A 27,177-nucleotide genomic window follows, 5' to 3' on the forward strand; every position below is an offset into this window, starting at 1 on the left:
TAGGAGGCTGAGGGGAGACCTCCTGGCCCTCTGCAACTCCCTGAAAGGAGGGTGCAGAGAGGGGGGAGGAGTCTCTTGAGCCAAGGAGCCAGCGGCAGGCCAAGAGGGAATGGCCTCAAGCTGCGCCAGGGCAGGGTCAGACTGGCTCTTAGGAAGGATTTCTTTGCAGAAGGGGCTGTTGGGCGTTGGAATGGGCTGCCCAGGGCAGGGGGGGAGTCCCCATCCCTGGAGGGGTTGAAGAGTCGGGTTGAGCCAGCGCTGAGGGATCTGGTGGAGTTGGGAACGGTCAGGGGAGGTTCATGGTGGGGCTGGAGGAGCTTCAAGGGCTTTTCCAACCAAGATGATCCTGGATTCTCTGCCCAATGCCTGAGAGCCCATCACCGCTGCCTTGAGCTGGGGGCTGCCATGCCTCACCCAGCCCCATCCCTCCCTCCAGGGCTGGCTGCACCGTCCGGGCCTTCGCCTGGCACCCCCACACCAGCAAATTTGCTGTAGCTCTTCTGGACGACTCCATTCGGGTCTACAACTCCACCAGGTGAGGGCCGGAGCTGCTCCTCGGGCACCACTGGCCATGTCCTGGGGGCCTCTGCAGACCCCCCACTCCCCGTTTCGCCCTCTCACATCCCACCTCCAGCACGTTCTGAGGATTCCTGCGGCGCCTCTGCCTCGGTGTTCGTTCAGGCTTTGCCGTCTGTCCCCCAAAACCTCTTGCTGCGTAGCAGGAGCTCTGCAAGAAGCAAAAAAAAAATCTCCAAAAATCTCTGGCCTGACTTAAAACTTTGGTTTCTTTTTCCCTCCCTGCTCTGTAGCTGCTGCAGCGGCCCCTGGGGACACCCAGCCTGGCTGTCCTTGAGTCTCCTTTCTCCTTCAGGTCTCCCTGCTCCCCTGGGGTGTGTAAAACCCTCCTGAGGAGACGACTCTGCCGGCTGGTCCTGCAGCCCTCCCCGCGCCTCCCCCCCGAGGCGTTCTCCCCCAGTTGGGATTTCAAGCCAGCAAGTGCCATCTCCCACCCGTGGGCAGCACGGGGGACGGTGCTTAATCGCACGAGGTGTGCTCTGGCTCGCTGCGTCACCTGGCTGGGAGCTCTGTCGTCCCCCCCCCGTCACCAAAATGGAAGCAGGTCACGCTGGGGCACATCCCCTCCCTTTCCCACTCTGCTTTTAGCCCCTCACCGCGGTCGGAGCTGGAGAGAGGACACTGGGAGACGGCCCGTGGCCCTCCTCGGGCTGCGTGAGGACTTTCACGCCCCGTTTTCCCTCGTGTCACGTGTCCCTCCTCCCCGGCAGCGCCACCATCCCCTCGCTGAAGCATCGCCTGCAGAGGAACGTGGCCGCCATGGCCTGGAAGCCGCTCTGCGCCTCCATCCTCGCCGTCGCCTGCCAGAGCTGCGTCCTGGTGTGGCACCTGGATCCCACCTCTCTCTCCACAAGGTGACAGCTTCTCCCCGGGGGTCGTTGTGAGCTTGTTTTGGGTAACACCAGGCAGGTGCTGGGCGTGGACACGGCGCTGGCTTTCAGCAGCACGTGGGCCAGCCCTTCCTGCCATCAACCACGGGGGGTTTTTCTCTCCTTCCCTGCAGACCGTCGTCCGGCTGCGCTCAGGTGTTGTCCTACCCCGGGCACAGCCCCGTCACCAGCCTGGCCTGGGCTCCCAGCGGGGAGCTGCTGCTCTCGGCGTCCCGGTTGACACGGCCATGCTGGTGAGTCAGAGGCTTGGACCTTCCCCGGGTGCTGCCTCGGGGATCCCGGGACCGTGAACACACCCCGGGGGGTCACCAAGGGACCGTTCAGCTGCGGGACCGCCGGGAACAGCGGCGTTTCCTCAAGCAGCCCTTAATCTGAACTAGATCTGAAAGCATCAATCCGTATTCCCCAATCCACGCAAAAACTCCCCAAAGCTGCGCTAACTACCGGGGCAGCGTTCAGATCCCACTGTCGTTCTCCTTGTTTGTCCCCTCCAGGTGTGGGACGTGTCACTGAAAACTGCGTCCAGCTGCAGTGGTTTGGGGGTGGCGGCGTCACTTACTTGGCTTGGTCACCCGATGGCAGCAAGGTCCTGGCAGCCACCCCCTCCGCCGTGTTCAGGTGAGCTCCCGGCCTGCGAGATGGTTTCTTTCAGCCCTTATTATCATTTTGGTTTGCTCCAAAACCAAGCAGATCTGGATTCTTTGCTCTAAAGTTCTGGGTTCTTCCTCACTGCTCCAAATCCTACTGTGTCTAATGGGGGGATGGGGGGGAAATAAATGGGTGGATAATGGGGTCTGATGACTTGGTCTCCTCTCGGAGCAGCAGAATTGGGGCAGATTTTGGGTGTTTGTCCCCCTCACTTCTGTCTGTCTCTCTTGTAGAGTGTGGAGGCTCAGATGTGGACGTGTGAGCGGTGGCCCACCATCAAGGGACGCTGCCAGGTAGGATGGGGCCATTTCCCACCCAGATGCTGCCTTCAAGGCCCTCGAGGGGTCTATCACAGAATCCCAGAATCACCCGGGTTGGAAAAGCCCTTGAAGCTCCTCCAGCCCACCATGAACCTCCCCCTGACCGTTCCAACTCCACCAGATCCCTCAGCGCTGGCTCAACCCGACTCTTCAACCCCTCCAGGGATGGGGACTCCCCCCTGCCCTGGGCAGCCCATTCCAACGCCCAACAGCCCCTTCTGCAAAGAAATCCTTCCTAAGAGCCAGTCTGACCCTGCCCTGGCGCAGCTTGAGGCCATTCCCTCTTGGCCTGCCGCTGGCTCCTTGGCTCAAGAGACTCCTCCCCCCTCTCTGCACCCTCCTTTCAGGGAGTTGCAGAGGGCCAGGAGGTCTCCCCTCAGCCTCCTCTTCTCCAGACTATACCCCCCCAGTTCCCCCAGCCGTGTATACGGTGTTTTACTAAAACTCCCCCATTTCCAGCCAGCTCCAAAAAAGCCCCTTGGAAGCTGGGCCGCGGGTGTTAACGTGCTCTGTGTCCGCAGACGGGGTGCTGGAGCCCTGACGGCAGCCGACTGCTCTTCACGGTGCTGGGCGAGTCGGTCATCTACTCCTTGTCCTTCTCAGAGTACCGGGGTGAGTCTCCCTGAGGCGAAGCTTTCCAAGAGCCGGTCCCCAAACGATTCTCTCGCTTCTGGCTGCGACGGGCTTTTTGTTTATCAGCTGCATTTCCAGCCTGAAAGGGCGGAGGCGAAGCCAGGACACGCAGCGGGGAAAGGGGGTCTCGGGGGGGTCTCACAAAGCACAGAAGCTCCGTGGTGTTGAGTTTTTTCCTCCCTTCATGTTGCTTCTTGCTCCCAGTTACAATCTTACGGTGGCAAACGGTTTGCAGGGGGATTTTTACAGCAGGTTAATGCCCAACTCATGGGCTTTTTTCAATGGAGGGGGCTGGTCCTGATGTTTGTCGAGGGGAAACCTCCCCTGTCCTCCATCCCAGACCTGGGCGGATGCTGCTGGGACAGCAGCACGTTGCTCCACAGCTGCTCTACAAAACAGACCTTAAATTACGTATCATTTTGGAAATAAGTGTGATTTAGGGAGCGAGATGACCCATGTAGTAATTTGAGGAGATGATGAGAAGTGACCAGGCTCTTTGTTTCAGGGGAGATGCAAGGGCAAGTGGGAGGCTCGAAAACAGCTTCTATCGTGGCAGATCTGTCCGAGACCACTTTCGAGACGCTCTACGGGGAGGAGAGGTGGGTCTGGCTGTGCCGGTGCCCTAACGCCACACCTGGGAGGCTGGGGGGGTCCGTGTCCCCCCACCCCCAGCACTGGAGGCGGGGGGGTTTCACTGCCGCTCATGCCGGTTTCAGGGTCGGAGGAGAAGTCCACTCCATGGCGTGGGACCCCACCGGCGAGAGACTCGCTGTGATCATCAGAGGTAAGTGCTGCCTCCACCTGCCCGCCCCAGGGCCAGGATTTGCCCCAAAATCCCCCTTCTAGCAGGCAAAAGGGGCACAAACCCCGCCGGGGTGAGGCGGCGGGTCGGGAAGGCAGCACCGCTCCGTATCCTTCGGAGAGGGATGCGGCCACGTTCCCTCCCCACTTCCAGTCGGATGAATCACCTCTCCCAACCCCTCTGCCAGGTCTCCGTGTTCCCACATCGCACCTGGAGCCCGACTGGGCCTCTTGGCTCCGTTTTTTAGGAGCAGCCCCTGGGATAATCGAGCCTTTCAGGCTCCGAGACAAAGCGGAGCTTTGAGGCAGCACTGAAACACGGTGCTGGGGCTGCTGCTGCCTCGAGCTCCCTCCCTGTGCGCCACCGGCCGAAGCTGCTGAGCCCACTCAGGAGTGTGGTGTTTTTTTTTTTTTTTTTCCGTGCTTAAAGCTGGGTGGGGAAAAAATGGGGTGGGGGGGAAACCCTGAGGGTACCAGGACTCCATAGCTGGTACCCCCCCTGCCCTCCCCACAGCCAGTGAGGATCTCAGCACAGAAACTGTGAGGGGATGGAAAATAACCTTCGTGTTGGGGTGACGGGCCCCCCCCCCCATCACACCTTACAGGCTGGGCTGGCTCAAAGGAGCTGCCTCACCTCTTGCCCAAACCCTTCTCGGCCAAACTTGGCTGCCGGAGACCTCGGAGCTGGTTTTAAATCACCAAAGGGTCTTTGAAAGCCCATCCTGGGATCCTACTCGCCTCGGTGCGAGGAAAACGCGGTCCGCAGGCAGCTTTCCCCCCCCTTGGAGGCTGCTTGTCCCGGTCTCTGCAGCACCCACAAAAATCTGACCTCTGTGTCCCCGGTGTGGCATCAAGGGGCCCGTCTGCGCCGTCCCTGGGGCACGGGGAAGCCTTCCTGCTCCTCCTCTCCCTCCTGCAGGGCATGCCGACGCTCCCGGGAGCCAGACAGTCATCGCTGTGTTTCGCACCCGCAACAGCCCCGTGTTTGAGCTCCTGCCGTGGTGCGTAGCGGCGGGGTGTGGCGTTGGTGTGGGGTTGGTGTGGGGTTAGTTGGGGTACCAGCAATCCCCCGGGGTGTGGGGGGGAAGACGCTGCCGTCCTGTGCTCCTACTTCAGGCTTTATCACCGTTTTCCTCCAGAATCAGTTGCGTTTTGGCCATATTGTCCATTATGCACCTCAAAAATCTTTTTGCTTCAAGTTGCCCTCGCCTGGTGAATCCAGACAGGGCCCAGACATCTCCACGTAACCACGAGCTGCCCCGAGAACGCTGCGTTTTGCCGGCGTTGCCCCACGGCCGTGCTGTAACCGCGGCTTTTTCCTTTTTCCTCCAGCGGTTTCCTGCGGGGCGAGTGCGGCGCGCAGCCCCAGCTCATCGCCTTCCACCCCAGCTTCAAGAAAGGCGCCCTCCTGACCGTGGTGAGTTGGTTGGACTCGATGATCTTCAAGGTCTTTTCCAACTCAGATGATTCTGGGATTTTGTGAGGGTGGTCCCTGGTTCTGGCAGCGCTTCTCGGGGCTCCTTAGTGCTCCCCCTGAGCGAGTGGTGAGGAGACCCTTCTGCTAGGAAAAGTGGTGAAGCCTGCCCTAAACCTGCCCTGCTGGAGGATCTGGGGACCAAGACAGAGAACAGGGTGTGCAGATCATCCATATGGACCTTAAATCTCTCCCTGCAGTTGGAAGAGCCTTGGAGTAACCTGCCAGTCAGAGAGGGACCTTGGGGGGATTGGTAATGAGCCAGCAGTGTGCCCAGGTGGCCAAGAAGGCCAGTGGCATCCTGGCTTGTACCAGCACCAGCGTGGCCAGCAGGGACAGGGAAGGGATCTGACCCCTGGGCTCGGCACTGGTGAGGCCGCCCCTCAATGAGTGGGTTCAGTTTTGGGCCCCTCACCCCAAAAAGGCCCTTGAATGACTCGAGCGTGTCCAGAGAAGGGCAACGGAGCTGGTGCAGGGTCTGGAGCACAGGTCTGATGGGGAGCGGCTGAGGGAACTGGGGGGGTTTAGTGTGGAGAAGAGGAGGCTGAGGGGAGACCTCCTGGCCCTCTGCAACTCCTGAAAGAGGGTGCAGAGAGGGGGGAGGAGTCTCTTGAGCCAAGGAGCCAGCGGCAGGCCAAGAGGGAATGGCCTCAAGCTGCGCCAGGGCAGGGTCAGACTGGCTCTTAGGAAGGATTTCTTTGCAGAAGGGGCTGTTGGGCGTTGGAATGGGCTGCCAGGGCAGGGGGGGAGTCCCCATCCCTGGAGGGGTTGAAGAGTCAGGTTGAGCCAGCGCTGAGGGATCTGGTGGAGTTGGGAACGGTCAGGGGAGGTTCATGGTGGGGCTGGAGGAGCTTCAAGGGCTTTTCCAACCCAGATGATTCTGGGATTCTCTGAGATTGAGCCGGTGGCTGAAAAAACCCTCCCCCTAGTGTCCCCACAGAGAGGAGAGGGGGCAGGTGTCCTTGCTGGGATCGTGGGTGAGGACGGGAGGGTGACGCTCAGACTGTCATCCCGTGTCCTGTACTCCTCTGCCTCCTCACCTCCTCCTCCTCCTCCCTCTCCAGTGCTGGTCCACAGGGAAAATCAGCCACATCCCTTTCTTCTTCGTGAGCGCCCACGTCCCCTGCGCCAGCCCCAGCCACAGCCCCGTCCCGATCCTGGCCAGCGCCAACGTGCGGGAGCAGCCGCTCTTCTCGGAGCTGTGACGACACCTCAGCGGCCTCGCGACGCTCCCCCCGCAGCCTCCATCCTCCTCCTCGGCCCCACACGCGGCCTCAGGTGCCTTCGATCCCCCCTGGGGGGGGTCTTGCAGCTGCCCAGATTAAAGCTGGTTCTTTCTCACCTCACCTTGTTCTTTCCTCCCCCCGGGGAGGGGCTGAAAGTTTTGCGTGGGGCGAGTTCTCCAAGTCCCGGGTGTGATTTTTTGGACTCCAGTGGTGCTTTTTCACGTCAAACTAGCTCAGGGTGAACCTGCAGGAGAAAATCCCTTCTTTGTGCCTGCAATCGGTTTTAACGAAGGCACGTGCTGGGGCGCTGGTGGCTGCGAGCCCACGGGGCTTCGGTTGGGGGTGAAAAAGCTGCTCCCCGAGGGGAAATGTGAGGGCAGAGGGGGCGGGGGGGGCCTCAGCCACAAGTGCAGTCTCTGGGCTTTGCCCTGAGGTGGGGAAGAACCACCCCAAAGTGAACTAAAAAACTCTGTAGGTCCATAAAAACCAAAACTTGCTCCCATTTGGGGCTGCAGCAGGGCTTGTGCTGGCCCACGTGAGCCCAAGCAGCACCGAAGCTGGGAGGGGAGGAGCAGATGGGCCACCCCCCCACACCCCGAGGGGGGATTAACGGTGAGGCTGGGGGGGCAGCGTGGCTAAACCCCAGATTACACGTGGTTAATCCCCAGGATTACGCTGTAATAGCTCTGCTAAAGTACAGATGATGGGGACAGCACAGGGTCCCCCCTCACCCCCTCAGCTCTGCAGACACCCCCAGGACCCCCAAAATCCACCCCCCGCTCCCCAAAGCCAAGCCTCAAGGCAGGGAACCCCCCACCTCCAGGGACAGGAACCCCCAGCCCCTGTGTGGGGGGAGCTGAGCCCAGATGGGGGTGACACAAGATACGGGGTAAATAAAAAGGGGGTACGAACCCACTCCAGCTGCTGGGGCAGGTCTGGGGGGGCTTCACCCCCTCGGGGCTCTTCCAGGTGGTCGTTGGTGCCTGCGGCGCCTCAGAGGACATTGCTGAGTGTCTCTTCCTCCTCCTGCTCTTCCTCCCTGGGGCTGGGGGGTTGGCAGGGAAGCGCCTGCAGGTACTGGAGGTGCAAGCGGCTCTCGGCTCGGCTCCTCCGGACGTATCGGCCCACGTAGAGGAGGACGGCACCGAGCCACGTGCCCATGGCCACCAGCACCACCACGTCCGGTGCCCGCGGCCGCCCGCCGCCCCCTGCCACCGTCTCGTTGCGGCTGCTGGTGGGGGGCAGCGCCAGGGGGGGCCACCCCGGGCACCGGCACCCCCAGGGGTAGTTGGGGAGCACTAAGAGGAGCAGCCAGGCTGCCCGCATCGCCCTGCGACAGGAGACTGGGAGTTGGGGGGGGCTCTGTGTGTGTCCCCCCCCTCCTTCCTACCACCAGATGTGCAGTTTCCTGGCGTGGGGGGGGGCAGCGGGATGCCTGGGATCCTCCCCCAGTCTCCCAGCACGGGGTGGGGGGGTTGATGCCTGCACCCCCATCTGCACCCCAATTCACAGCCCCTTGCACCCCCATATTGCTATGCAGAGCCCTGCCCCCCCCAAGGACACTGCCCCCCACCCCACACCCCCCTTCTCCAGCCCCCATTGACTCAGCAGTGAATGCACTGGAAACACACTGGTTTTTACTGGTGTTGGGAACCCAGCGGCAGCAGGTACATAACAAGAATGGGGACAATCTTCAGAGAAATGGGTCCAAAAAGTCTGTTTGGGCTCTGACTGGGCTTGCCCCAGGCCAACACTGGGACTGGGAGCAGTGACACCCCTGGGGGGGCCCAGGCCCCCCAGAACACTGGGACTGGGAGCAATGACACCGCTGGGGGCCCCCAGAACGCTGGGACTGGGAGCAGTGACACCCCCGGCGGGGCCTGGCCCCCCCCCCCCATTACCGCATCCCACTGCGATCCCGTTACATGTGCCGAGCGGGGCTGGTCTCAGCCCTCCCCAGCCACAGTCCCTGGAACCCCCCAACGCTGGGCAAGGGGTTTCTTTTGGGGTGACGAGGATGGGAGGGGGCTCATCCGCTCTGCGCCCCCCTCCTCGTGTCGCTGGGCCAGTGTCTGCCGGGCCATCTCCAAAGCCCCCTCCCGCGTGCGGTTGCCCCCGATGAAGCCGCTGGCGTGTACGAAGACGCAGCCGGGAATGCCGGAGAGCTGCGACAACGCCTCGTCCCGGACACCTCGCCAGGGCTCGGGGAGAGGGAGGCTGCAGGGTTTGGGGGAGAAGAGGTGTGAAAATTTACCCCCCTGAAGCAGAGGGGGGAAGGCCAGGCGGCGAGGGGAGGGGTCTCACCGGCTCTGGAAGGTGTGTGGCCCCGTGGGGACGCTCTGCACCCGCCACTGCCCGCTGCGGTCGGGGAAAAGCACCAGCTGGAGGGGTCGGGGCAGCGCCAGCGCCTGCTCCAGCGCCAGGACATGCTCCTTCCACGGGCACCCACCCTGTGGCAGCTCCAGCACGGCCCCGCTCGCGTCCACCTGCGCACAGGGACATGCTGGGCATACGGGGGGGGGGCCACCCCCTGCCTCAGTTTCCCCAACCCACCCCCCCCCAAATCCATGTGCGCCTGGTGCTGGGTGCTCTGCCCAGCCCCCATGGGGAGCTCTGGGGGTGCATGAGGGGGAAAGTGGGGGGCACAGAGAGGTGTGTGATGGTGCATGGTGATGTGGGGGTGTACGGGGGAGGGTGATGATATTACTAGGGTGCGGGTGGGTCACGTGGCGGGATAGAGGGTGTGGGCGTGCATGGGGATGCGTGTATGGCCATGCAGGGGTGTGGAGGGCACAGGAGGGGGTGCAGGGCTATATGTCAGGATATAGGGGCACAGGAGGGGGTGCAGGACTATATGTAAGGATATAGGGGTACAGAAGGGGGTGCAGGGCTGTGCGTAGGGCTATGGGGTGCAAGGGGTGCTCTGGACGGTGCAGGGAGGTTTATACCAAGGGGAGCTGGCCTCCTCTCACCCCAGTGCTCCCCCCCAAACTTTCAAACCCCCCCAAACGGGCACAGCGGGTACCTCAAAGCGCCGCCGGATGGCCTCCTCCACCAGCGCCCGCGCGGGCAGCCAGGCGTGGTGGTAGTAGTCGAGTCGGTCCATGAACTCGCCCCCGACCAGCTCCGTTGCCCGCTTGAACCCCGCCTGGGGACACAGAGGAGGCTCAGCGGTGGCCCCGAACAGGGTGGCCCCAAGCGGGGTGGCACCATGCTGCCCCTCCCACCCCTACCCAGCCACATTCCCCATCCCCACCTCAGTGTCCTGGTCGGGGTCGTTCCAGCGGGGGTTCAGGTGGGCCACGCGGGCGCTGAGGGTGGTGGTGAGGGCGTAGCGGGGCTCCCCCTCTGCCTGCGCGATGCCGTTGTCGATGGCATCAATCTCCTCCACGAAGTTCTCATACAGCTGGGGACAAAGCAGGGGGACAGCAGGGGGGTCACAGAATGACAGAATCATCTCGGTTGGAAAAGCCCTTGAAGCTCCCCCAGCCCCACCATGAACCTCCCCCTGACCGTTCCCAGCTCCACCAGATCCCTCAGCGCTGGCTCAACCCGACTCTTCAACCCCTCCAGGGATGGGGACTCCCCCCCTGCCCTGGGCAGCCCATTCCAACGCCCAACAGCCCCTTCTGCAAAGAAATCCTTCCTAAGAGCCAGTCTGACCCTGCCCTGGCGCAGCTTGAGGCCATTCCCTCTTGGCCTGCCGCTGGCTCCTTGGCTCAAGAGACTCCTCCCCCCTCTCTGCACCCTCCTTTCAGGGAGTTGCAGAGGGCCAGGAGGTCTCCCCTCAGCCTCCTCTTCTCCACACTAAACCCCCCCAGTTCCCTCAGCCGCTCCCCATCAGACCTGTGCTCCAGACCCTGCACCAGCTCCGTTGCCCTTCTCTGGACACGCTCGAGTCATTCAAGGGCCTTTTTGGGGTGAGGGGCCCAAAACTGAACCCACTCATCGAGGGGCGGCCTCACCAGTGCCGAGCACAGGGGTCAGATCCCTTCCCTGTCCCTGCTGGCCACGCTGGTGCTGGTACAAGCCAGGATGCCACTGGCCTTCTTGGCCACCTGGGCACACTGCTGGCTCATTACCAATCCCCCCCAGGTCCCTCTCTGACCGGCAGCTCTCCAGCCACTCCTCCCCAGGCCTGGAGCGCTGCTGGGGGTTGTTGTGGCCCAAGGGCAGCACCCGGCATTTGCCCTTAGTGAAACTCCCCCAGCTGGGCTCAGCCCATCGCTCCAGCCTGCCCAGGTCTCTCTGCAGACCCTCCCCACCCTCGAGCAGACCAACACCCCCACCCAACTGGGTGTCACCTGCAAACTGACTGAGGGTGCACTCGATCCCCTCGTCCAGAGCATCAATGAAGATGTTAAACAGGAGTGGCCCCAAAACCCAGCCCTGGGGGACACCACTTGTGACCGGGTCAGCCCAGCCCAACTGCGCAGCAGTAGCTGGAACAAACTGGTGCCCAATTTTATGGGGTCCTCCTCCCCTAAGCGCTCTTTTATGGGGTGACCCCCGCGCAGAAGAAGCCCTGGGGAAAGCTGTGTGGCGCTGGTGGGGTTAGAGCCCCCCAAGAGACGCTCCTGGTTCCCCCCGTCACCCCCCAGTACCTTATCGTAGAGCGCTGTCACGACGGGGCCGTCCTCTGGCTGCCCCAGGAGCCCCGCGAGGATTTCGGAGCCGAAGTGGCAGTAGACCAACCCGGCGCTGCTCAGCTTCGTGGTCCAAGGCTTGTCGGGCCGAAGGCTCCGCATGGACTGTGTGAATGATCTGTGGGGCCGTGGGGGTCAGCCCCGAGGGACCCCCAGTGTCTGGGGGACCCCGTTTTCCATCGTTGGGGGGGGCCTCACCTCTGGTGATGGTCATAGCGGTGTCGCTCGGGGTCGTACTCACCCCCTACGTCCACCACCACGTCACACTGGGCCAGGCGCTGGGGGTCCCGGGTGCGCACCACCTCTGCATCCTGTTGGGGGGTGCAGTGAGGTTGGGGAGCCCGGGGTGGGGGACCCAGGAGTGACTGGGGACCCCCTGAGCGCTGCTCCTGGGGAGACCAGGGACCCCCGAGGAGGGATTGAGAATTTAAGGGTGACCCCCAGGTGGGAATGGGGACCCGAAGGGTGGCCCCCAGGTGGGACTAGGGACCCCGAGGGTGGACTGGGGACCCGAAGAGTGGCTCCCAGGTGGGCCTAGGGACCCCGAGAGAGGACTGGGGAGCCGAAGGGTGGCCCCCAGGTGGGACTAGGGACCCCGAGGGGCGACTGGGGACCCGAAGAGTGGCTCCCAGGTGGGCCTAGGGACCCCAAGAGAGGACTGGGGAGCCGAAGGGTGGCCCCCAGGTGGGACTAGGGACCCCGAGGGGCGACTGGCGACCTAAGGGGGGCCCCTGGGTAGAACCAGCGACCTCCAAGTGCGACTGGGGACCCGAAGGGTGTCCCCCAGATGCGACCGGAAACACTGGGAGACGACTCCCCAGTAACGGGGGACCCCGACAGGGGGACTGGGCATCTATGGGTGGCCCCGAGGAGGGACCCGGGACTCGAGGGCGGGCAGGGGTCAGGGCACTGCACAGCGGCCCTGCCCCGTTGCAGGGGACGCGGGCCCGGTTGCACGGGGGTCCGAGCAGGCCGCAATGCCGGTCCCGCCACGCGGTGCGCCGGGGCCGTACCCGGTAGCGGGGCAGGAGGCGCAGCAGGTAACACGCCAACACCTCATCACAGTGGAAGGTGCCGTCGTGGGTACCGATGCGCGGGACGGGCTCAGGCCGCGATCGCTTAGGCCCAGGCCCGGCCGTGCCCCCGCTGCTCACGGCGGCGGCCATGAGGCGGGCGGCGCGCATGGTGCTGCGCATGCGCGGCCCCACCCCCCACGCCCCCGCGCATGCGCCGCGCTGCAACGTCACCGCGTCCAGACGGCGCGTGCGTCCAGCTCCCGCGCACCTGCTCGCTGTCCATCTGCGCACGCGCCCGCCGCGCCCTGCCCCTCCCCGCCGCTCTGCGCAGGCGTCGGCACCGCCCAGGCCTCGCCCAGCCGCCACGCGCATGCGCGCGCCGCGCCCGGCACCGCCCAAGCCCCGCCCCTCCACCGCGCGCGTGCGCCACGCGCGCCCCTCCCGGCACACGCCTCCGCGCGACTGCGTATGCGCCACATCGCCCCGCCCCCGCCCGTCCGTCACTGCGCGGTAGGGGCGGAGCCAGGGCGGGGCTTATTGGGGGCGTGGCCACGCCCGAGTCTGCGGGGACTTACGGGCGGACAGAGGGACCCGCTGGGGGACACACGGACACGCGTGGGCGTACAGGGACACACAGACACGGACACGGCGGTGGGCACAGGGGCTGCCCGGGCCCCGCGGACACCGCCGCCAGCCCCCCTAGGACAAACAGACACGGGGACACGGGGACACGGTCCTGCAGAGCCCGCGGGGACGCGAGTGCTCGATGAGTGGGTTCAGTTTTGGGCCCCTCACCCCAAAAAGGCCCTTGAATGACTCGAGCGTGTCCAGAGAAGGGCAACGGAGCTGGTGCAGGGTCTGGAGCACAGGTCTGATGGGGAGCGGCTGAGGGAACTGGGGGGGTTTAGTGTGGAGAAGAGGAGGCTGAGGGGAGACCTCCTGGCCCTCTGCAACTCCCTGAAAGGAGGGTGCAGAGAGGGGGGATGAGTCTCTTGAGCCAAGGAACCAGCACCAGGCCAAGAGGGAATGGCCTCAAGCTGCGCCAGGGCAGGGTCAGACTGGCTCTTAGGAAGGATTTCTTTGCAGAAGGGGCTGTTGGGCGTTGGAATGGGCTGCCCAGGGCAGGGGGGGAGTCCCCATCCCTGGAGGGGTTGAAGAGTCGGGTTGAGCCAGTGCTGAGGGATCTGGTGGAGTTGGGAACGGTCAGGGGGAGGTTCATGGTGGGGCTGGAGGAGCTTCAAGGGCTTTTCCAACCCGGGTGATTCTGGGATTCTGTGGGGACAGACAGACAGACACGCAGCCCGCCCCCCCCCCCAAAAAAAAAACCCCAAACCAGCTCAGGCACTGTTCCCAAGCATGATTTTATTTGCAGCAGCTGGCAGCGAGGTGGGTCCCCTCCCAGACACTCTGCACGGCGTGGGGGGGCCCCAGAGCCTCCCCCCCGCCCCAAACGGGGGTGTCTCTACCGGCACCGCAGGGGGCCGGTGACACGGAGCAGCCTCCGGCGCCTGCTCCCAGCGCAGCCCAGGACCCCACAAGGTGCCCAAACCGAGCTGGGCCCGCCGCGCCCTCACAGGTTGCGGGGAGCCCCAGGAGTCGTACCCGAGAGCCACAGGAAAGGGGGGTTCAGCTCTGAGAGCGCGGTGGCACCCCGAGACAACCCCCACGCTCCCCCCATGCCAGGCCGGAGTGCGGAGAAGGCATCTGATGGCTCCGCCGGTTGTTTTCTTTGAGGGCCGAGGACAAATTCCCCCTCTTGGGCTGACACGGGCGGCTCAGGCCTCGTCCCAGTCCCACGGGAGTGGTTTTAGGGGGTTGCACGCGTGGGGACACACCCCACGGCCGTTCCCAGCAGGGATTTGGGGTGTGCAATTCAATCTGTGTCCCCCGTTTTGAAACGTGGGGGGAGGGGGGCAAGCGCTGCAGATTCTAGGGAGGGAGGATGGCACCGACGGCTCAGCGACGGCGCGAGTCCGTCTCCCCACGCTAAATTCCCCCGGCGCTTCTCCTTCCAAGCAGCCTGATTTTTTGGGTCAAGAAAGAAGTGGATTGGAGGCAGCCCAGCTTCAAAGGATCCATAAAGGGATAAGTCAGCTCTCGCAGATGGCGGGGAAGCGGAAAAGCTGCTCACGGAGCGGGGGGAAACCAGACGGATTTGGGTCTGTCAGGAGCAAACCTCGGCCGCCATGGAGGAGAAGAAAAAACAGGAGCTCCAGTAGTGTGAAACCAAACTGTCCGTGTGGAAAACTCCTGCCCGGGGTCACGTCTCTCCGCTCGCTGCCGCGGGGGAAGCCGGGCTGACTTATCCCTTTACTGGTGGGTGCTCAAACCCCACGGCTGGAGTCAGGAGATCTCATTGCCGAAGACCTCGAGCACCAGCGGCGTGAGCTGCATGCTGTGCTCGGGCTGGAAGGAGAGGCAGCGGTACTGCTTGGAGTGCTCCTCGTTCAGGCTGCGCAGGTCCGCCAGCTTCTGGATCATCTTGGCGTAGAGCAGGCGGCTGCCAGGAGGAGGGTGCCGGCAGCGGATGTAGGTTTGGAGGATCTCCGAGAGGCGATCCTGGAGGGATTCCACCAGCGAGGTGTCCTGCACGCCCGGGCGATCTAGGAAACAGCATGGATGCAGGGGGTGATTCCCTTTTCCCAGCTGGCCTCGATGGAGACGCAGGGAAGGGTGACACAGCCAAAAGGTGATGAAGTGCTCAGGCTTGGACAACAGGCCCAAGCCAGAGTTGACCTATAGATGAATCCTGTGTATTTTATAACTGATAACCATGGTGCTAGTAGGTATTGTGCTGGGTTAGAACAAACCACCTATGCTGATGGAAAAAAGCGCTGAATTGTTGAAGTATTGAAGCCTGAACAACAGGCCACAAGCTGAAGCTGCTGACTCAGTATGTGATCATTAGTGAAAGATGTATCACAGAATCCCAGAATCATCCGGGTTGGAAAAGCCCTTGAAGCTCCTCCAGCCCCACCATGAACCTCCCCCTGACCGTTCCCAACTCCACCAGATCCCTCAGCGCTGGCTCAACCCGACTCTTCAACCCCTCCAGGGATGGGGACTCCCCCCCTGCCCTGGGCAGCCCATTCCAACGCCCAACAGCCCCTTCTGCAAAGAAATCCTTCCTAAGAGCCAGTCTGACCCTGCCCTGGCGCAGCTTGAGGCCATTCCCTCTTGGCCTGCCGCTGGCTCCTTGGCTCAAGAGACTCCTCCCCCCTCTCTGCACCCTCCTTTCAGGGAGTTGCAGAGGGCCAGGAGGTCTCCCCTCAGCCTCCTCTTCTCCACACTAAACCCCCCCAGGTCCCTCAGCCGCTCCCCATCAGACCTGTGCTCCAGACCCTGCACCAGCTCCGTTGCCCTTCTCTGGACACGCTCGACTCATTCAAGGGCCTTTTTGGAGTGTTAACAAGTATGCTTGTTAATGAAAGATCTAGCTTAGATATCATAAAACATGTCTATCCTGAATATATCTTCATCCTTCGTTGTGCAGGGGCAAGCTGACAGGGCCATGGAACCAGCTCTCCGGCCTCGTGACCAGATGTGTGAACTTGCTCATAAATCCATTAGATAAGCAGGGAAACTCCCTTGGCTTCCTCCTTGAGCCCTGGCCAGGCTCTGGGGGAATCTAATCGGAGAGTGAAACCAGATGTTTCCACTCAAAACAAAGGTGCCCGTTATTCTGACTTGCTGATTTTTTTGGTACATAAGGCTGGACCCGCTTGCAGTGACTTTGGATGCCTCAGCTACGGGTGGATGCACCGTGTAGGATTTCCCACGTGCTGGGAAATGCTCAACAAATCCTCACTGCACCCAGGGCTGCCCAGCATCTGTGGATCTAGATGCTGGTAACGGGTGCAAGTAGTGATGGATCTTTCTTAATCACTATTCACTCTCTCTCGTAGTAACGATTTGATGCATTACGCTGTATTTTCCTATTTGTTTGCTTCAAGTGCCCTGTTCTGTCTTTTCTTACCGTACGTTTTCTGTATTACTATTACATTATTTAGTTATCCCCAGTAAAATACGCCTGCTCTTTCCACTCTGGTGTCTGAGTTTAATCGGTATCCTTAATCAGCAAAGCAGGTGACAGGTTAGTGACCTTGGGGGATGAGTGTGCTCCTACCTGGGGACAGGATGCAGATGGCCATGAGGAGCACGTGCTCTTCTTCATGAAGGTTCAGCTTCTTCAAGCCAACCTGGAATTTCACCAGCGGCTCGAGCAGGTCCATGCTGTGACCAGCTGGGGAGAGAAAGGACCTTGAGCAAGAACAAGATCTCCCACAGCTGAGGGATGAGCGTGGAGCTCGGCAGTGCCTCTTTCAGCACAGCAGAGAGCCAGGAGAGCAGGAAGAGGACTTTGGTTTTTAATTGTGCTTTTCTCACCAGTAATTTCTTTAAAGCAGGAGATTACAGAGCAGCTTTTGCTTTTGAAATCCATAAAGACAATTAACCTACGGACATTTTGCCTCCTTATCACCACGGCCACAGCGCACCGTGTGCTGCCCAAGCATCACAAACCCCACCTCATGTGCCCAGAGCTCTCCTGCAAGCAGATCTTTTTCCTGCGTTCAGTGGGTGCCAACTGCCCCGTGCCTGGTCCCCTGGGATCTCGCCCTCGCACCGAGGGTCTCGGCATCCCCACAGAATCCCAGAATCATCCAGGTTGGAAAAGCCCTTGAAGCTCCTCCAGCCCCACCATGAACCTCCCCCTGACCGTTCCCAACTCCACCAGATCCCTCAGCGCTGGCTCAACCTGACTCTTCAACCCCTCCAGGGATGGGGACTCCCCCCCTGCCCTGGGCAGCCCATTCCAACGCCCAACAGCCCCTTCTGCAAAGAAATCCTTCCTAAGAGCCAGTCTGACCCTGCCCTGGCGCAGCTTGAGGCCATTCCCTCTTGGCCTGCCGCTGGCTCCTTGGCTCAAGAGACTCCTCCCCCCTCTCTGCACCCTCCTTTCAGGGAGTTGCAGAGGGCCAGGAGGTCTCCCCTCAGCCTCCTCTTCTCCACACTAAACCCCCCCAGTTCCCTCAGCCGCTCCCCATCAGACCTGTGCTCCAGACCCTGCACCAGCTCCCTTGCCCTTCTCTGGACACGCTCGAGTCATTCAAGGGCCTTTTTGGGGTGAGGGGCCCAAAACTGAACCCACTCATCGAGGGGCGGCCTCACCAGTGCCCAGCCCAGGGGTCAGATCCCTTCCCTGTCCCTGCTGGCCACGCTGGTGCTGGTACAAGCCAGGATGCCACTGGCCTTCTTGGCCACCTGGGCACACTGCTGGCTCATTACCAATCCCCCCCAGGTCCCTCTCTGACTGGCAGGTTACTCCAAGGCTCTTCCAAGTGCAGGGAGAGACTTAAGGTCCATATGGATGATCTGCACACCCTGTTCTCTGTGTTGGTCCCCAAATCCTCAAGCGGGGGGAGGTTTAGGGCAGGCTTCACCACTTTTCCTAAGCAGAACGGTTTCCTGGCTGCAGAGGGATGGCACAGCGGCTTTCCAGCCCTCATGGCAGCTCGGAGCAAACCGAACTCATCCCCTGTGGCAAGGCAGAGGAGTTGGAGACAGCTCTGAGCTACGGGCACATTCTCTGGCTTTGCTTTTCTTCAGGAGTTCTCGGCCCTTCCCAGCCACCCGGCGTGGCTGCAGGAGGCACACGCATCCCACGGCACAGGGCTGGGGCCGGGACAGAGGTTACAAGCCATGCAGCCTGCCAACGCGTCCCTGCTTGCACACTGCTCAGGATGGGATTTCTGCATCCAAATTTAAGGCTGGGATGACATTTCTTAGCCCGGGAGAGTGTCCGGAAGCCTTTACCTTGGGTGACATCACTGATCCTGTACTTGAAGTCGTTGCTGCCACAGGTCCACGTCATGTCCTCGAGGGTGAAGGACTGGTTCGAGCGCAGCATGATCACCTCGATGGCGCTGGATTTCAGCAGGACGATCTGGTCCTCTGCTGCCAGATCCCTGGGCAGGGGGAAGAGGGTGATGTGAGATCCACCCAGCGAGCAAAGCCACAGAAACCAGCCACCCATGCGCCAGGTTCTCCATCAGTAACCCAGTCCCTTTGCTGGGGGCACCCCAGCTTCTGCCTCACCCTGGGTTTCTGTGTGATTCTCTTCTCCTATCGCTGGTTACTTGGTTCAAGAGACTCATCCCCATCTCTCTGCAACCTCCCTCTACAACTGCCTGAAAGGAGGGTGCAGAGAGGGGGAAGGAGTCTCTTGAGCCAAGGAGCCAGCGGCAGGCCAAGAGGGAATGGCCTCAAGCTGCGCCAGGGCAGGGTCAGACTGGCTCTTAGGAAGGATTTCTTTGCAGAAGGGGCTGTTGGGCATTGGAATGGGCTGCCCAGGGCAGGGGGGGAGTCCCCATCCCTGGAGGGGTTGAAGAGTCGGGTTGAGCCAGCGCTGAGGGATCTGGTGGAGTTGGGAACGGTCAGGGGGAGGTTCATGGTGGGGCTGGAGGAACTTCAAGAGCTTTTCCACCCGAGATGATTTTCTCATTCTGTGATTAAGCATCAGGTATTTCTGCAGCTCTATTTATTGAGGGGCAGCACCCAGCGACCCAGGCACCAGCCTCAAGTTAAACAGGACCTGAGGTCCTTCACAAACCAGGATGGGGACCATTCACATGGCTTTGAGCATCTCAGGAGCTCAAGGGTTTTGTTGACAGGTGAATCAGGGTAAAGGCAGGAGAGGAGTAACCCCAGGAAGGGGGAGAGACAGAAAACATGAAAGTAGGAACAGACCTGGGAAGGGAACAGAGCCTGAGGGACGGCTGTGAAGATGAAACAGAGAAAAATGATCTGGCTGTGAAGGGTAGGACGGGATTCCAGAGAGTAGAAAACCATCATGGACATCACATCTGGGAGCAAACGTCTCACCTGAATCCCGGGATCATTTTGGCAAAGCCGATCACCTTCTGTATGCTGTAGCTGACCAGGTCGGCCAAGTGCGGGAGCATGGAGAGGTGGGAGAAGTCGATGTTCATGGACGAGGTCTCGTCATTCTCCTCGGAGAGCACCAGGTTCGAAAACATCTGGGGCTCCACGGACTCTGGAGGGAGGGAGACGGTCAGAGGGTACCTCGGTTGTAGGCAAGACATTCCGGGTGAGGGGAAGGATGCCCGTCGCAGCGGGAACGGCGTTCGTCCCACCAGGAGGGCTTTGTGCTGTGTTTAGACAGCAGGACATGAGGAATGGGGCTGGGAGAGGAGCAGGTGTTTGCTGGCTGCCAACAGCATCAAGATTTTTGCACTGAGGCCTTTAACTCCTCTCCTGTGCTGGGATCAAGTCTAACCGCAGCCAGAGCGGCGACACCGCAGCCCAGCGTTCACCTTCACAGAATGACAGAATCATCCGGGTTGGAAAAGCCCTTGAAGCTCTTCCAGCCCCACCATGAACCTCACCCTGACCATTCCCAACTCCACCAGATCCCTCAGCGCTGGCTCAACCCGACTCTTCAACCCCTCCAGGGATGGGGACTCCCCCCCTGCCCTGGGCAGCCCATTCCAACGCCCAACAGCCCCTTCTGCAAAGAAATCCTTCCTAAGAGCCAGTCTAACACACTCCCCTTGGCCATCCTGGAGGGCTCAGACACACAGAGGTCTGCAGGGCCATGATCCTGGCAAGCATTTAATGCTTTTTGCTCACAAAAAACCTTTGCAACACCCCCAGGAGGGTCTTACAGTTCAATAAGCTCCCCAGAAGAGGTAAAACAAGGGTTTGAATGGCCAGATTTAGGTAAAGCTGTTTCAATTCTACCCCCATCGCCTACAGAGAGGTGAGCGTGGTACCTGGAAACGTGCTGAAGGCATCGGAGCCAAAGAGGTCAGTGGAGTCCTCTGAGGACAAGTCCTGGGTGAGGAGGGAGGAGGATCTTGCTGCCCCTCTGTTGCTAGGGCTGCTTCTCACGGGGGGCTGGAAGAGAGAGCAGGACGTGAGGAACGGGGCTGGGAGAGCAAGTCGGTGGCAGCCGTTCGCCTGCTGCCAACACCATCGAGGTTTTTGCACTGGGATTTTTAACTCCTCACTAAGGAGAAATCGTGGGATGAAGCGGGTTTGGGGCATCTGGGCAGGAACCGCTTGGTCCCGTGTGTGGGAATCGGGGCTGGCGTGCCCCGGACGTACCCGAAACTTGGTGAAGTCGGCGTACGTGGGGTCGTAGGTTTTGCGATGAGCCTCGAGGAGGACGTCGATGACTTTCTGCTGCTCCTCTGAGAGTTTGGGCTTCAGACTCTCCTTGAGCGCCTCTTCCTCCTTGCGCTTCAGTATCATCTCGCGCTTCCTCTGAACCTCCTCGTCTGTCAGGATGACTGCAGGGACAGGGAAAGCGTCAGAAACAGGCGAAACAGGGATTGAAGTGACCCCAGGCCGCTGCAGCCAGCATCCCCATTCCCTCGCTAATCAGTTATTAAACCTGCATCAACCCCATCCGGCTCCTCTCCTCGACTGCCGGGTCACGGCTTTTTGCTACGAGACCAACACAATTTATAGCCCACTCGGGTGCTTTTAGGCAAGGACCGGGTGCAATAAGGTCACATCAGCGCTGCCACATGTTTGCTCTGTGCTTTCAGGTGAAAGAAATCTTGATCCTGCAAGACTCAGGCCAGTGGGTTCATCTCACTCCGGCGCTGTTGTCAGCAGCGCTCGACAACAGAGGGAGCCCGACGCGGCACCGCTCAGCCTCCGTCAGCAGCGATAGCCTGGGTATCCCGCAGTCCTTTGGCATCATGGCAAATATTTTTAAGCTAAGGGGACATATAAACATAACCCCACTCCCCAAATTGGGTATTTATGGCTTGTATTATGGGTGACAGCCTTCGGCAGTGGCCAAGGGCTGGACTCAAAGGCCATACGCAAGGCTTCTCCCATTAGGGAAGGAGAGCATCCACAGGCAATTTGGGCTCAAATCTTACTTTTTTAAAAAGACCTTAAAGCCCTGAATAGCCTCACAGGGTTGAAAGAGAAGAAAACAGGGACCCGCAATGATCTCTCGGTGTAGCAACCCCCCCATCCTCGTAACAGAGTCACACATTCACAAAAGCACTTGTTAACACACATCCACCAGCGGTCCTAAAAATAGCAGTGCCCATTCCTCGAGATGTTATTAGCCCTTTAACCAGTCATTAAAGAAAACCTCAAGCACGTTATCTGATGACGAGGCGGCTTTCTGCCTGCCTTGGGTTGCAGAGAGATTGGATGCTGGGCAATTTGTGGTGGAATTCGGGACGAGAGGTCGGCGAAGGGCAGCAGGAGCCACGGTCGCAGGGCTCGAGGCAAGGAACTCTTTGCAGTCCCTGCTCCTTTCTGCCACCCTTAGCCGACGGCATTTTTCCAATATGTTTTCAAACTTGCACAATCTCAGAGGGGACTTGAAGATCTCGGAGGCACGGGAACAACCGGCTGGGGCTGAAAGGTCGCTCTCACGATCAGCACGTTACGGCCAGCTCTGCGGGGGACAGCACGACCGCTTGGGGAGAAAAATTAGGGTTTTGCCATCTCCCAACCTGGTTTTTATTACAAAAGCATCAGATCCATCTGGGCGCTGCGTGCGAGAAGGGAAACTGTTCATAGATGAGGCAGCATCTGTGGGGAAAGAGCCACGTGGGGCTGGGAATGAGGATGGGGCAAAGAGCTGAGCGCTTGGGCTGTGGTCGTGGTGTTCAAAGTCTTTGCCAGCACGGTCTGTCCCAAGCCCTGGGGCTCCGGAAGGGGTTATTGTAGGTGTCTACACCAAGAAAACCTCAGATCCTGCAAGTGAATCGATGCGAAATTAGGAAGAACCCACAGAGCGGACTGGAAAGAAAAGGATGTTTCTGTGTTGGGGCAAGACTGCCTTGGGATTTCTCACCCAGCTTTAGGAAATCCACCCAGATTTGAAGCAGCGAGGCGGCAGCGTTTCTCACACTGGTAGGAGCTGAAAAGCAAAAGCATTTCCCAAAGCATCGCTTTGGTGGAGGAACAAATGCTGGCAAGGTTTGTGCTCCCAGGTACGACCCCCTAAGGCAGCCAGATTTCCCTACACAGGGTCGATGCGATGAAACATCCCGTTTCTCTGTACGTCCCAGGGCTGCCCCGAGGCTCGGCAGAGCACGTGGGCCGCACGCTGCTGGGAATCCACGGCTGAACTGCCAGCGACATCGACAGAAACGGGCCCCAGCCAGCACCAGGTCCCAGGTTTGGTGTTTAATGCTCTGCGAGGACTCGCTGGAGGCCACAGGAGAGTAAAACCCAAAGGAAGCCCCCACAGGCAAATTAAAGGGTGTTTTAAAAAAAAAAAAAATCAGATAAAGGGGAATAACAATTCCCTTCCAGCTTGTCTGGTGTGGTGAAGGGAAGTGCTGTGACACAGCCACGACACAGCCCAGCAGCATCGGTGCTGTGGATTGGGAACCACCCCCGGCCTTTCGGGTGAAATCGTTCCCGGTGACGATGGGGAGCGGCAAACCTGAAATGCCCCTCGCCTGGCCGCGCCGGAGGAACGGCTTTTCGGTAGGACTGGGGGGAAACGTGGACGAGGGATGTCAGCGAAGTGACTTTCCTGCTTTGTAAAGTCCTGGGGGAAAGGATTCGACCCTCATTTTTCCTCACAGAAGGATGGATGTTGCCCATCACGTTCCTGCCTGCCTCGAGGTGGGAAACAGCACCAGGAAGCAGCTTGATGCCGGCACCTTCCACTTGAGATCCCGGCTCACGCCTCAGCTCCGATTTCTTTCCAAACCCTGAGCTGGAGACGTCCAGCCGCAGACTCCTGGCACAACCAGCGACGTGGCAGAGCGTTTGTGGGCTGCCCTGACCCAGAGGCTGAGATAACATCTGCCCATCGCTTCCAGACAGACGCTGGCCCCCTTTGCGAGACACCCCGAGGGCAGCAGGGGAAGCCACGGCCGACACCGAGGGTAGCGCATGAGGATACAGCCCTGGCCAAAACCAGGGGCTTGGAAGCACTGGAGGATGATGTGGAGCAGCACAAAGGCAGACTCACTCCGTCAGGAGAGGAAAGAGCAGCCAAATATAAAGCAAAATTGAAGTTTAGGAAACATCAGGCAAGAAACGCGTTCACTGGATGGAGTTTGAGCGTTTCATTGAATGGTGGGTGCTTCTGCCTGCTCCACCTGGAGCTGGGGGAACCATTCAGCCCCAGGGGTGCAAAACGCTGGGGGGTTGTTCCCTCACCCTGGGACAGCCTGCCTGGCACAGCCGTCATGGTGGGGTGGCATTTGGGATCTTGCTGGGACAGTGGTGGTGGTCAGAAACCAAGCTGGTGTCCCCTGGTTGGGGACAAAAACACCCATCACAGAAGCAGCTTTGGAGTGATTCATGGCTGGATGAGGGCCAAGCAGCAAAAGCAGTGTAGTACGGTGTAGGAACAGGGCCAAGGCGCATGCATCAAGGTCAGGAACCATCCCCTGAGCTGCCCTGCAGGGCGTTGGGACCCCGCTTAGCTGCTGAGGAACCCCAGGATGGCTCTGCACCAGTTCACAGAATCCCAGAATCCCAGAATCACCCGGGTTGGAAAAGCCCTTGAAGCTCCTCCAGCCCCACCATGAACCTCCCCCTGACCGTTCCCAACTCCACCAGATCCCTCAGCGCTGGCTCAACCCGACTCTTCAACCCCTCCAGGGATGGGGACTCCCCCCCTGCCCTGGGCAGCCCATTCCAACGCCCAACAGCCCCTTCTGCAAAGAAATCCTTCCTAAGAGCCAGTCTGACCCTGCCCTGGCGCAGCTTGAGGCCATTCCCTCTTGGCCTGCCGCTGGCTCCTTGGCTCAAGAGACTCCTCCCCCCTCTCTGCACCCTCCTTTCAGGGAGTTGCAGAGGGCCAGGAGGTCTCCCCTCAGCCTCCTCTTCTCCACACTAAACCCCCCCAGTTCCCTCAGCCGCTCCCCATCAGACCTGTGCTCCAGACCCTGCACCAGTTCCGTTGCCCTTCTCTGGACACGCTCGAGTCATTCAAGGGCCTTTTTGGGGTGAGGGGCCCAAAACTGAACCCACTCATCGAGGGGCGGCCTCACCAGTGCCCAGCCCAGGGGTCAGATCCCTTCCCTGTCCCTGCTGGCCACGCTGGTGCTGGTACAAGCCAGGATGCCACTGGCCTTCTTGGCCACCTGGGCACACTGCTGGCTCATTACCAATCCCCCCCAGGTCCCTCTCTGACTGGCAGCTCTCCAGCCACTCCTCCCCAGGCCTGGAGCGCTGCTGGGGGTTGTTGTGGCAGTTCACACAGCAAAGACCCCGGACACAGCCTTGAAAGCCGGGGAGCAAAACTGAATTCATCCCTGCTGCTTCCCCCCAGAATGTACCTTTCAGCCCCGCTGACCTGCCCCAAACCCTGGCTGTGACGCCTCAGGATGGTCATTGGAAGACGGAGCCAAATCCCTGCAGGTGTAATCGGCCGCGCAGCCGGTGGGAACAGGGATGGGCCAAGGAGTGGCACAGGCAGAAAAAACCCCAATTGCACACCAGGAACTGAAACATTGATGGCTGGAGGGTGGGTAACGGGATGTTGCAGGCTGGCCGGCCGGTGTGCATCTCCTACAGCCCGTGGGCTTGCAGGGAAACCAGAGAGGAGGGAAGTTTGGCACCTCAATCCGAGAGAGATCTCGAGGGGCTGGAGCGAGGGCAGAGGAGGGCAACGAGCTGGGGAAGGGCCCGGAGAATAAATCCTGTGAGGAGCGATGGAAGGAGCTGGGGCTGTTCAGTGTGAGGAGGAGAAGGGGAGGGGAGACCTCATCACTCTCTGCAGCTCCCTGAAAGGACGTTGTGGAGAGGTTGGGGCTGGTCTCTGCTCCCAGGGAATTAGTGACAGAACGAGAGGGAACGGCTTTGAACTGCAACAGGGGAGGGTCAGGCTGGACAGGAGGGAAAAATGTTTCCCCGCCAGAGTGGTCAGAGAGTGGAACAGGCTGCCCAGGGAGGGGGTGGAGTCCCCACCCCTGGGGGGGTTTAAGGGCCGTTTGGATGAGCTGTGGGGGGATGTGGGGTAGGGGAGAACTTTGTAGAGTCGGGCTGAGGGTTGGACTCGCTGATCCCGAGGGGCTTTTCCAACCTGAACGATTCTGTGACTCTGTGGTTCTGAGAAGCAGCAGCAATTTAAATCACAGGTCCTGGACCCGCGCCGGAGCAAATCGGAGCAGCGACAGCAGCTGCAGGGCCGCCGGCTACTGCTTCCCCCCGCCAAGGAGGTCGTGTCCCTCCGACGCAGCTGAGGCACGGCTCACCCAAGCAATGCTGCACAGATTTCGGAGAGGGCTTTCCAGCTGCTCGGCCCCTGCCAGCTCCCAAGCCTGCTCTAATTACAGAGGACGCTGGATGTTTATAGCATGTGCTCTGAGCCCGTGGGGAGCGGAGACGCTTCCCGGCCAGCCTGAGAACGCCGGGCCACCGCCAAGTGACGTTTTCCCGGATGGGCACAACTCTTCCCTCCCTCTCGTGCTCCTGCTTCGCCTCTGGGCCAGGCTCCGGCGTCAGCGCGGGTCACAGAAGCCGGCGTTGCACAACTCCGCCGTGCAGCAGCTCCCAGGCCAGGGAACACATCCCACGTTTGGGGCAGCGGGGGACTTTTTTTTTTTTGCTTGGAGTATCACCGCCTATTCGGGGAAGTGGAGGAGAGCTGGGAAGGCCACCTCCCTCCTTGCTCACCCTCGTCCCGCAGTCCCACCCTAAACAACCGAAATCCTGCCGGCTCCCCCGAGCATCTCCGCTCCTCTCCTGACTGATCTGGGAAATTCCCCTCTCTCTGCACAATCTTCTTCCAGTTTCTGCTCCTCTCCCTGGCTCTGAGACATCGGTTTCTTTATTTTTCTCCTCCCCTTTGGGGATTTTCAGCACTGAGCTCATAAATGGAGCCTCGTGGTGAGGATGCTGAGCATCAGCTGCTCGTGACTACGACCAGATCCCGGAGAGCCTTTTCCTTGGAAAAGGGGAGAGAAGATCCGCGGGGCGCTGACCCCAGGCAAACCACTGACCTTGCTGCGGCGCCAGGGAGGGGGATTTTCTGCAAGTGCCTTCCCCAAGGGCTGAGGACCCGGCTGCAGAGGGACAAACTGCCTCAGGACATGACTGGGGACCCTCCCAAGGAGATTCACTGATTCCCAACTAACTGGCACCACAACAGCACAAAAAAATTCCCCAGCAGCAAATAAAGTGGCGAGGAGAGGATAAATTCAATGCCGTAAGAGCGCTGCAGCCCCGGGGAGCCTGTGGGTCCCTCCAGCCACTCGATTTGGTGATGCATAATTTATCTTCCTGCCTCACAGCAACACCTTGAGACCGAGCAGGACAGATGACCTGGTCCCCGTCCCACAAACACTGGAGAAGCTGCTAAAGGTCAGGGGAAAAGGGGCAGAGACACTAAGAGAAGTGAATCACCCAAAGGTCACGGGTGGCTGCGGAGCCTGAGTCCATCTAACACCCCGTGTTTTGGCCGACACAGACGTTCCCTCCTGAGCTCCAGGCAAAAAGCAAATTTTGCAGGGTAGAAAGGGTGACTTCAGCATTTTCTTGCCACCCAAACAAGTGCCAAAGCAGGCAGGATAGTCCAGCAACAGACTCTTTACCCCACTTTAAAGTACTTTTGTGCTAAGCATCATCCTAGGGGAAAGCAGCAGCGAGCGGGCAGGGTGGCAGGAGGGGGACCTGCCCTCCTCGGAGGCATCCGAAGGGAAACTGCTCCTGAGAGCAGCTCAAGGAGCGTTCCCAGGCACCACGGCTCGGGCTGCGAGGTGGATTTCTCCTCCTCCGATCGCCTGCCCCACAGCCCTGCGCGCTTGCCCTGCGCTTTACCCCGCGCAGATAAGACAGGCGGAAAACCACAAATATTTGCTAACGTTGGCTGCGGACAGCTTGGGGTGAACTCAGGCGTTGCGGTGGGGCCATAAATCCTGCTCCAGCCCTATGGCCGTAACCTCGGTGCCCTCCAGCTTCCACCTCGCCCCCTCCCTGGTCC

The 27,177-nt window shown here is 60.4% G+C and overlaps 3 protein-coding genes across 6 annotated transcripts in view; 1 reads left to right on the plus strand and 2 right to left on the minus strand.

Moving 5' to 3' along the window:
- The window catches only part of AAAS (aladin WD repeat nucleoporin), a 7,386-nt gene extending 703 nt beyond the window's left edge, over nt 1–6,683 (plus strand). Inside the window, 13 exon segments of the mRNA XM_074807673.1 lie at nt 437–535; nt 1,287–1,430; nt 1,580–1,674; nt 1,677–1,699; nt 1,961–1,970; nt 1,973–2,084; nt 2,350–2,407; nt 2,956–3,046; nt 3,573–3,666; nt 3,784–3,851; nt 4,788–4,869; nt 5,201–5,285; nt 6,407–6,683. Coding sequence (XP_074663774.1) covers nt 437–535; nt 1,287–1,430; nt 1,580–1,674; nt 1,677–1,699; nt 1,961–1,970; nt 1,973–2,084; nt 2,350–2,407; nt 2,956–3,046; nt 3,573–3,666; nt 3,784–3,851; nt 4,788–4,869; nt 5,201–5,285; nt 6,407–6,547 — 1,102 coding nt within the window. The 3' untranslated portion in view covers nt 6,548–6,683.
- A 1,500-nt stretch (nt 6,684–8,183) lies between these two features.
- Nucleotides 8,184–12,410, minus strand: MYG1 (MYG1 exonuclease). The gene is made up of 7 exons (XM_074807725.1): nt 12,228–12,410; nt 11,413–11,525; nt 11,173–11,332; nt 9,825–9,974; nt 9,594–9,716; nt 8,873–9,054; nt 8,184–8,785 (listed from the first exon to the last, which is right to left on the minus strand). Exons 1-7 carry the CDS (start codon nt 12,408–12,410, stop codon nt 8,515–8,517), a joined length of 1,182 nt encoding a protein of 393 aa, XP_074663826.1. The 3' UTR covers nt 8,184–8,514.
- A 1,162-nt stretch (nt 12,411–13,572) lies between these two features.
- VDR (vitamin D receptor) overlaps nt 13,573–27,177 on the minus strand; it is a 46,352-nt gene continuing 32,747 nt past the window's right edge. For all 4 annotated transcript variants that reach the window (XM_074807460.1, XM_074807461.1, XM_074807462.1 and 1 more), the window contains 6 exons: nt 20,358–20,542; nt 20,024–20,147; nt 19,113–19,284; nt 18,045–18,196; nt 16,357–16,473; nt 13,573–14,833 (listed from right to left, as the gene is read on the minus strand). In XM_074807460.1, the coding sequence (XP_074663561.1) occupies nt 14,574–14,833; nt 16,357–16,473; nt 18,045–18,196; nt 19,113–19,284; nt 20,024–20,147; nt 20,358–20,542 (1,010 nt within the window). In that variant the 3' untranslated portion in view covers nt 13,573–14,573. The remainder of the gene's footprint in view (nt 14,834–16,356; nt 16,474–18,044; nt 18,197–19,112; nt 19,285–20,023; nt 20,148–20,357; nt 20,543–27,177) is intronic.

The sequence above is a fragment of the Strix aluco genome, chromosome 27, assembly GCF_031877795.1.
Source record: "Strix aluco isolate bStrAlu1 chromosome 27, bStrAlu1.hap1, whole genome shotgun sequence".
Classification (NCBI taxonomy): domain Eukaryota; kingdom Metazoa; phylum Chordata; class Aves; order Strigiformes; family Strigidae; genus Strix; species Strix aluco.